The 10,357-nt window shown below is 35.8% G+C and overlaps 1 protein-coding gene across 1 annotated transcript; it reads left to right on the top strand.

The window, feature by feature from the left end:
• Positions 1-6,373: 6,373 nt before the first annotated feature.
• Positions 6,374-9,818, top strand: LOC121902185 (phospholipase A and acyltransferase 4-like). Its single transcript, XM_042419433.1, has 4 exons — positions 6,374-6,403; positions 8,061-8,169; positions 8,457-8,722; positions 8,967-9,818. The coding sequence occupies exons 1-4, from the start codon at positions 6,401-6,403 to the stop codon at positions 9,054-9,056; spliced, it is 468 nt and encodes a 155-aa protein (XP_042275367.1). The 5' UTR covers positions 6,374-6,400; the 3' UTR covers positions 9,057-9,818.
• The last annotated feature ends 539 nt before the right edge of the window (positions 9,819-10,357 follow it).

Raw genomic sequence — 10,357 nt, 5'->3', positions numbered from 1 at the left:
TTTCTTTACGGAAGACTTTTGTAGTGGCTCAAATTATACCAGCCAATCAGAGACAAGCACATCGCAAATTAAGCCAATCAGGAACCACTTGTTATTCACTTCTTATCCACTAGATGGAGACAGAAGGCAAAGAAACAAACAGGCTGTGTGGCACGGACACAGTGAAGCCTGAATTAAATTAACTTCACTGTGGTCTGTTTCTATGAACAGAGTTTATAACATTTCAAGGCTGAAAAAAACCCATTTTACTCTGATTTAAAGTAGACATATACTGTTCCTTTTAATTAGTTGTAACATATTCTTTCCTCTCCCATTAATCATCTCACGACCCCTCAGATTTATCTGGTGACCTTTTGGAGGGGCTTGCGAACTACTAATTGTATATAAAGTAGTTGAAACTAGCTCCACCTCCAGCAGCTACAACAGTAACATGCTGCTCTAACACTGATGCTTCAGTATTAATAATCTAATGATGTCATAACTGATGTTTCACCAACTTTACAGAAGGACCAAAAAAAAAAAACAAAAACAAAAAAAAACCATAGTTTGATCTGACTTTGTGCACTGATTTCATAATTTTTACAATTTTAAACACATGGATGACAGTATACTTAATGAACAATAATTTATCATTTATTCAAAAAATATTTTTTTTTCTACATTTTTAAATTTGAAAAAAGTCATATGGACCTTTTTGGCACCAATGTTTGATTCCATTTCAAATATATTATACAAGGACACGTCTGATGACAATATAAATAAATTACATTAATGAAATTAAAAGAAACAACAATCCATTGTGATAAAACAAAATATCACATAATCCTTACAAAATCCTTACATCAAATTAGTTCATTGAATGTTATTAATTTGGCTAAAACAGTAATCCCAGCCACTTAAACATTTGGCCAGATGCTCAATTGAAAAGACGTGACAGATGTCTTTGTAATAATAAAACTTTTCACAGTATTTGCATGCACCTTTTGTGGGTTGGTGAAAGCCCAATTTGAATCCCGTGTTTAATATATGCCTGTAGAAACTGAGTTTCTCAGGATTCACTTTCCATCCTTTGTTGTAACAAATACATAGAGGTCGTACATATTTGTTAAATTCAGATTTTCCTCACTACTACTGCCTTGTTGTGTCTTTCCTGCAGTAGTGTGATTCAACTGTGGGGAAACAATTTGATCTCTGATCTGATTTTTGTTGTCTTCTGGGATTTTGTTTCCAGGTGAATGCTTTCCCTGCAGGCTTGTGGGAGACATTCCTAGATTACTTGACTGACCGATGCCTGAAGACCTTGCAGATTTCTCTGTCAAGTGTTTTAAAAAAGAAATCTTTGCATACACGAATTAACTTTCCCTGTGTGGTGAGCTGGTACACTTGTCTGTGTCTTTTTAATTTTTTTCACTATATTTACATGCACATTAATATTCCTCTATTATTCCAAATATGACAATATTACGAATTTGATAAGGATCATGTAAACAGCATATTCTGTGTGCATATTCCAGATTAGGCCTTATTCCGAATATAGCATCTTCTGATTAAGACATCTGGGATATGCCCATATTATTTGGGTTTTAGGAGCATTCTTTGGACATGTATACAGCACATTCAGATTATGCATCTCAATCAGGGTTTTTACCACAGTTTGCAACACATGGCCTCTTCCCTGTTTACAGTCAGCTCTGTGCGTTGTAAACAAACCAACTAGTTAACAGTTTGCAAGGCTGGTTTAGAGACGCATGTCACAAAGAAAAGCCCACATTTATGGTCGAAAAGAGAAATACACCCACTTTTAAACACAAACTGTTTTTCATAAAGAAACAATCACAAATATATATATATATATAAAAAAAAAAACACAAGAACAGCAAAATACAAACACATAATTAAAAGACCATATCAAAGAATTTTATAAATAAATCATCCAAAAGGTAAAACAAAATTAACTTAAAATCAGGTGGCTGCAATATAAAAATATAGCAACGCCGACCTTTTCAAGAAGGTGGTTAATCTATTTATTAGTTGAATATTCATTTTCATTAGCCATGTAAACAGCTTGGTAGTAATATTGGGCCTCATTCACAAACAGTGTGTACACACAAATCTGTGCTTAAACCGTGTGTATGAACATTTTAAGCACAAATCTGGGATTCATCAATATGTTCTTACATGAATTTGTTCTTAACTCTGTAAAAAAATTTAGAACTGTCTTAGACCATGTGTACGCACAAATCATAAACGTCCCACGGTCTTAAAAAATGATATAGTCGATATTTGTTCAATGTAAACAGTATATTAGAACCACAAATATTTAACAAATGATTAGGCCTAAATAAACAAAAATTAAATGTGTGAAACTGCCAATAATCTGCCATTTATTTACTGATTAGAAATTTGACAGCTGAGCATATATATCAGATTTTCCATATTGGAATGTGACTTCTTTTTTTTTTTCGCAGTAAAGCTTCCTGTTTTTCTTTTTGTTTTTTTTTATTGGTGATACTGTTAACAAGACATAGTGGAAAGGAAAAAAAAATAAATAAAAGACCAATCAAGCAAATAGACAAACAAACAAAAATAATGACAAACAACAGCAATGACAGCATCATATTACAATGAAAAAATAGTAAATGTGGAAAGCAACTAAGCAATATGGATTGATTGTGGGAAAAGGGAGGGGAGGGTGAGTGAATGAAAGTGAGAAAAGAAGAGAGAGAGAGGAGGGGGAGAAATAAAAAGTGAGAGCGTTAATAATTATTATTATAATAATAATGATAATAATAACAATACAACAATATAACGTAATAATGTTAATAGTCTTGTTTGATAGTATACTGTGGCGGCGGTAGTGGCAGAGGCAGCCACAATAACAGCAAAATGGGTTAAATAATTAGATATTTATATTAATTTATATCTATTTGAGTTTATATCAATTAAATTAATTTAATATGGCTATGGGGGGTGGAGCCAAACACACAGAGCCCAAGGAGGGGAGGACACCATCACCCTCACTGGAATGTGACATTGATAAATTTCTCCCACTAGATCTGCCTGTGATAAATGCAGCTGGTTGATCAGCAGCCTGTTCAGTGTCCTCACAGCCTGACAGTTCAGCAGTGGCACAGGGAGGGGTGCTCTGCTTTCACGTCATCATCCAGCTGTTCCTCATTTTGGAGTATGCGTAACAACATTTCTTCAGCAGTTCAAAACTTTTTTCTTATGTTGGTTGACCTACCTGGCTTACATGTGGTGTCAGCAATTTTTACTCATGTGCTATACACAGGTTTTAGCCATATGGGTGTAGTCATATAGCTGAAGTCAAGAGCTCCCTATAACAGTTGGTCCAGTGTCTGTAGCTCCTTCTGTTGCTGAATGACAAGCCTCAATATTTCAAAGCAGGAGCCATTTACAGTCTCCAGAGTGACATATGTTACTCTCCAGGTAGAGACATTTACAGTGATGTATTTGGTTTAGTGCTACAACAAGTTTTAATTGTCCATTTCATGGACACAGCCTTGGCCCAGGCTTAGTTTCAGTGAGGCCTTTGGAGGCCCAACCTCAACAATACAACCTAACCCTAAGCCAAACCCTCAACACAACAGACATCGCCATCAAAATTGGGTTTATTACAGCAGTACACATACGTATGTATATAATATGAATGTTGGAGGGTTTTGGCATGTGTCATGAATTTGTGCGCATCAGCATTAGTCAAAAAAGACAGCCGATTAGGTATACTAAAAGTAAAGTGAGAATGCTTTCAAAAATATTGTTATAAATTGTTTTTATTTATCAATTAACTTCTTACAAAGTTGAGTGAACAGCAGAAAACTAAATTAAAATCAATATTTGCTGTGAGCAGTTTTGCCTTTAAAACAGCAGCAGTTTTTCATGGTAACTTGCAGGTAGGTTGTTGTAACCATCCTGGAGAAAGAACGTTCTTCTGTGGATTATTTAGGCCGTCTCAGGTGCTTCTTTATGTAATCCCAGATTGACTCCATGATGTTGAGATCAGGGCTCTGTGGGGGGCCAAACCATACCATCTGCTGCAGGAGTCATCATTCATCTTGTTGCTGAAAATAGGTCAATAGGTTGTCATGTCATGAATACATCTGGGACCGATCAGACACCTCCCTGATGGTATTGCATAATGGATCTAGGGTGCCTAAAACTTTTGCACAGTAGTATATATATATATGTATGTATGTATATATATGTGTATATATGTGTATATATATATATATATATATATATATATGTGTGTGTGTGTGTGTGTGTGTGTGTGTATATATATATATATATATATATATATGTGTGTGTGTGTGTGTGTGTGTGTATATATATATATATATATATATATATATATATATATATATATGCAGAAAATGCAAGATGCTTCGCTCCCTTGTCATCTCCCATGTCAGCCATGGCATAGTTCGCACCTTGACTGTGGCTATTGAGTCAAAAAAAAAAAAAGCACAAAAAACTTAAATTTACATAAAGCCTCATGAATGGGTTTTATTCTTGATATGTTTAAAATTTTGAAAAAAACAACAACAATTGAGTCGGGTCCCCAGGTTGTCGTCAACCCTGTTACTTTAAATAGCCTACCGTTTCTTCAGAGACTGTCCCAGAAGTTGCATCGCATCTGGAGAGTGAGTCATTCGCCCTTTAGGAAGTTGACGGAGAAACGACAAGTAAGTGCTCTCTTCTTTTAACGAACTTTATTTGAGTTATATGTCTAAGCCTCTCATAATAGATATATCTGCTAGAAATACCAGCGCGTGAGGACAGTATGTACATGTTCATACGGATTCTTGCTCCAGTTAGAGGACAACACGGCACGTAGAAATATGGAAAGACATATTTTGGGTAGGCAGACAGGGGTGATACATTAAGTATTTGTTAGGGTATCCATCTAGGATTTGTTCCCGATTATAAAACGCTGTGATTTGGGGGTCATTCCAAGCTTTTGGGTGGGCAAACTTTGTTGAATTGTTGAATCATCGTTCCGCTACTGTTCATCGCCAATATTGATAACCAGAATGGGGTGTATGAGTGTTTTTTGGGGGGGCGGGGGTGTGCATACCACTTCTGTTTGTCACTGCCTTTTGGTACCATTCATTTCCAGGATTGTTGACGTGGAGGTTGTTAAGCTGTTGCTTGTTGCAGAGCTTCACTGATTGCACAGCAGATACAATATTAGGCTTTTGTTTATTCTGTTTAGGCCAAACATGTTCAATAGAAAAGTACACTTTATAATACAGCCCGCGTTTTTCCCAACATTTACCATGTAACTCCCCGGAATTTATGGTGTAACTTCCTCGTATTAATCAGTACGTTACATGTGTACATGTGTACTAAAATCAAATGTTTTTGCTCATGGCAGTTATACACCGTAAAACGCGGACTTTATTATAAAGTGTTACCGAAAAGTAGTATAACCAATATGGTTACTGCTGTCAATCCTTTTACTGAGATGTCAGCCCTGTTGATTGTATAATAATCTGATATGATTCAAGACAAATGTAAAATCAACTCAAAGAGGAGATGCTGTATAAGTGTCAATTGTAAATGAGCATATTTATTCATGGAAAAAAGCAAACTCCTCAATATTCTCACTACACCTACGTACAGAACTGGTTAGAAACTACAGGCAGTTCTGTCAAATTCAGTGCTTGTACACGGTACTTTGAACATTACTCAATCACTTGAACGAGTTGAATAGTGACAGTAAAATAGATCTGTGTGTGTATAGCCTACATGAGCAATATCTGTGTGTATAAACTGTATGTATAAGCCCAGCAAGCTGTGGCTTTAGACTAGGGATGTGCCTGAATCCAAATACATTACTCAGCACAGCACAAATAGTGGGTTTTTTACAAACATTTATTTCGTACAAATATTTTTAAAATGATTTGTTCTCGGGAAGAAAAAAAAAACATGTTAAATACCAGTGCGCAGATCAGTTACATCACTATCTCAGTCTCTCTCCTCTGCTCCGCTGTTACGTCTATCAGCAGGTCTCTTTTTATTTTTAATTTTCTCTTTTTTCCCCCTTTTTATGATTTAAATCTTTAAGTTGTGGTCAGGTTTAACATAAGCCCCGCACATCCAAAGATCCTTATTCTTCAACTCTAATTAGGTACGTGAGACTTAATTGTTACATTTGGCATAAAATCAAAGACTAACATTGACACTTAGTGAAAGAACATAGTAAAAGATCATAAACAACAGTTTAAACACATTTTAACTCAGTTAGAGTTACTTTTTAAAATCATGCTATGTTATGACTAAGAGGGGTAAACTGTCCCCGTTTTACATTTCATTCAGGAACACTGGTCACTCTCCTCCTTTTCCTGCCTGTTTTCCACACACAGCAGCAGTCAAAATGGTAAGTAGCTTTCAAAGAGAAATCAGTTTTATTGAGTTATACTTTCAATTGACTTCTGTTTTGGATATTGTCTGTAATTTGGTGGCTTCAGTTTTGTGTCTTTTATTGGAATGTAATTTGGACACTACAGTGTATTTAAAGGAACACTCCAACATTTTGGGAAATACACTTATTTGCCATGTTTCTCACACTGTAAAAAACCTACTGTGATTTTTACAGTAATTAACTGGCAGCAATTGACAAGTAACTTACTGTAATTCAGTAAGTAACTAACTAAGCAAATTAATTACTGTAAATATAAACACAGTGAATTTTCTGTAAAATAAATTTCAGTAAGTGTACTGTGTTTTTTTAATTTACAGTAGCAATTGTAAAATGAAACAGTAATTTAATGGTACTGTATCTACTTTTACAGTAGCTGTACATAACTGCACAAAACATTTTGCATGGACCAATGTAAATATAAAAAATATCATTCTGTAACACAGTTTTCAAATGTATATATTACAAACATTAGCAAATATTACAATGACAACATTAAAAATACAATATGTAAAAAGCTTGTTTAAGCTTGTTTAAATCTGTAAACAAATCCTCACAAAATCATAATACAGATGTCATTTAATGACCCCATTACAAGTTAAAAAAAAAAAAAAAAAAATCACTGAACTTGATATATATATATATATATATATATATATATATATATATATAATATAGACACTGACACTAGATACTGTAATTTCCTTGAAACAAAACACTCTTAGGTAATATAAACATGGATATTCAACTGTGGGAGATGTCACCAGGTACTCAGGTATCCATAGAAAAATTGTGTTTGTGGATGTGTACTTGTCTGTAAAGAGTTCAACAGCCCACCTCAGTCCACTTTGCATCACAAGTCCACTAAACACCATGTTCAGCTAGAGCTGCTGGTCAATACCCAGCTCTATTGCTGATAGATCTGTCAGCTGCCATTGACATGGTTAATCACAAAATCCTCCTCTCCACACTCACTGAGCATGGTATCTCAGGATCTGCCCTCCACCGGTTCATGTCCTATCTCTCAGGGAGATATTTTAGAGTATCTTGGAGGTGAAATTTGTCCAAACCAGACAAATTTTCTACAGGAGTTCCTTAAGGGTCAGTACTGGATGAAAGATCACCACCTTCAACTTAACCCCTCAAAAACCGAGCTCCTTGTCATCCCAGCCAGTCTCTTTATGCAACAAGACATCAGCATCCAGCTCGAATCAACCCAACTCACTTGGGTGTCATGATTGATGACCCACTAATCTTTAATGTTCCTGTGGTCTCAATTGCTCAAATGTGTCAATTTTCCCTGTACAACATCAGGAAGATCAGGCCCTACTCGTCTGAGATTGCAACACAACTCCTGTTACAGGCTCTCATAACATCATGCATTGACTACTGCAAATCCTCAAAACAACTGACCAATTGCTAAAATGGAGCCTTATATATAAATTAGACACTCAGCTCAAACATGCTTGAAAAGCTACAGATTAAATTACTTCCTCTTAAAGTTTGGTTGTTTGAACACAGATACGGTTAAATGTGCCTCTGCTAGAGTCCAGTGATGTCAAATCTGATCTAATTTGTATCTAAATGTACTAATTTCTTGATGTTCAAATCCAAGAATGCTAAGGAGCCAGAACCTGGTGACTTGATAGAGTTCCTCCGTGAAGGCTATCAGCACTGGGCTGTGTACATTGGTGATGGGGACGTTGTTCACATGGTTACCCCCGGTGAGTCATTTCTTACATTGCAGTGGCAGAACTGCTACTCCCAAACACTGTTCAGTCCCAGTAAAGACCATTATATAGCAGCCAAGATGCATTGTTCTGTACACATGAGTGCAGGCTTTGATTATTTACCTGGTTGAACTAACTAACTAACTTTTTATTCAACTTTCATAAACTTAAATGATAAACATAGCAGCATACATACAAAACTCATCATAAAAAATGTTACAACCTTCAACGCATTTACCTTGTATAACTTGTGTGCCTCTTTGTCACGCCCTCATACTTAGGCAAAAGCAGTTCAGGGGCTTCATCAACTGTGTCGGGAGCCTCTGTGGAGGCCCAAGTAAAGACAGAAAAACTTAAAGATGTGGTCAACGGAAAGGATTGGAGAATAAATAACAAACGCGACAACAAGTGGAAACCCAGGCCAAAGAAGGAAATTGTGAAAGAAGCTGTTTCGATGGTGGATAAGGCTGTGAAGTACAGTCTCACTGACAGGAACTGTGAGCACTTCGCCACCTGGTGCCGTTACGGCAAACCTGAGTCTCTTCAGGTATGTAGGTGGATCCACAATTTGGAATTTGCCTCTGGATGGTTTATATGGATTTAAAATGCCTAATTAGGAAGAAACCAGGAAATTAAAATACACATTGTCATAATTATTTGCCTTTAATATATCAATTTACAATAAAAGTGAGTTCCAGAGTTATGTATTATGTTAATGGAAATTTCAATTTCAATATACTACATTTCTTGCAACTAAATTCATGTTTTCTGTGTCTGTGTGTTATCTTCAGGCAGAGGTGCTGAAGATTGCAGGCGCTGGAATTGTAATGGCAGTTATTGTAGGAGCTCTGTTCCACGTGTTTAAGAAACATTTTACATAAATATCATCCTAAGTGTATCACTCCTTTGTCCCTTGTGAAAATAAACGTACACAAGAATACTTCCATATGAACTCTGATTTAATGAACTTAAATCGTTATTTGGACTTACTAACATTGAATATATAAACAATATATAACTACAGAATATATATAACTGCGTGGGATTGTTGTCAGCCACTGCTGGTGCTGCAAAAAGATTTATAGAAAGATGTTTCATTTTTACAGAGTTCAAATGGTCAGAACACCCCCCAGTGGCCAAACACTTCTAAATATTACAGAGTATTTCAAGATCTACAGTTGCACATAATGACAAAAAAATCTGATAGATGGAGAATTGCTTACCCAGTCATTTGAAGTTTTATTTGTACTGTAGCGCCACCTACAGGTGAAATGCCATTAATATTTGCAGGACTGTTGTATGTACAAACCACTAATATGCAATTCAACCATGTGTTCAACAGTTAAACCAGTGCTTCATAACTGGCCACATGATGGTGCTATTTGTTCCATGTTTGAATATGTTAAACATATCCTCAGGAGTAATCTGTGTTTGAAGATTTTTGTTAAATAAGGTGCATCTGAAGTCCATTAAATTGCATCAACATGTCCCTCACTTGCTTCTTTTCCTTGCGTCTTAGTCCCTCCCACTGAGGATGCAGGAGAGACGCAAGGAAACCAAGTGAGGAGAGAGGAGACGAGGAGATATGGTTTTAGAGACATGAGACATCCTTTCCTCCAATGACAGCAGCAGCTGATCAATTTAACAGCTGTAGAGACTTTTGATGAAGTTTGTGTCTGCACACATGTGCACTGTGATAATACTAATAAAAGTGCACAGTTATCACTGACAGAGCAGCTGTTTTCTCTCTGCAGCCTCTTAACTGTTTAACAAACACCTGCACATGAATAAAAAACCTGCAATCTGTATTTAGGTTCTTTACTGATATTCTGAATGTGAATTAATCATTGATTAACCCAGAATATGTTCGGAGTGTCTTTTGAACACTGGAAATTATGTATTTGGCTAAATGTTTCAGGGAAAATTGAAATTATATCTCATATAACTCATTTGCAACCTCACATGTGACTGAATGGAAACGACGATAAATGATGTAAAATACAAATGTGTTTAAAATGTGTTTCTTTCTGACTTTCAGACTCTCCCTGACTTTAATTTGATCCATAAGAATAGTTAATGGGGGAAATAACAGATCATGAAAGAAAAAAAACTTTCTAATAAATTAAGAAAGTTGTTTGTAGTTCTGTTTGTTGATCAGACCGACAATTAACAGATTTTTAAC

This window comes from Thunnus maccoyii, chromosome 8, assembly GCF_910596095.1.
Source record: "Thunnus maccoyii chromosome 8, fThuMac1.1, whole genome shotgun sequence".
NCBI classification, from domain to species: domain Eukaryota; kingdom Metazoa; phylum Chordata; class Actinopteri; order Scombriformes; family Scombridae; genus Thunnus; species Thunnus maccoyii.
The sequence above is the reverse complement of the archived record's forward strand: the minus strand, read 5'-3'. Positions and strand labels throughout refer to the sequence as shown.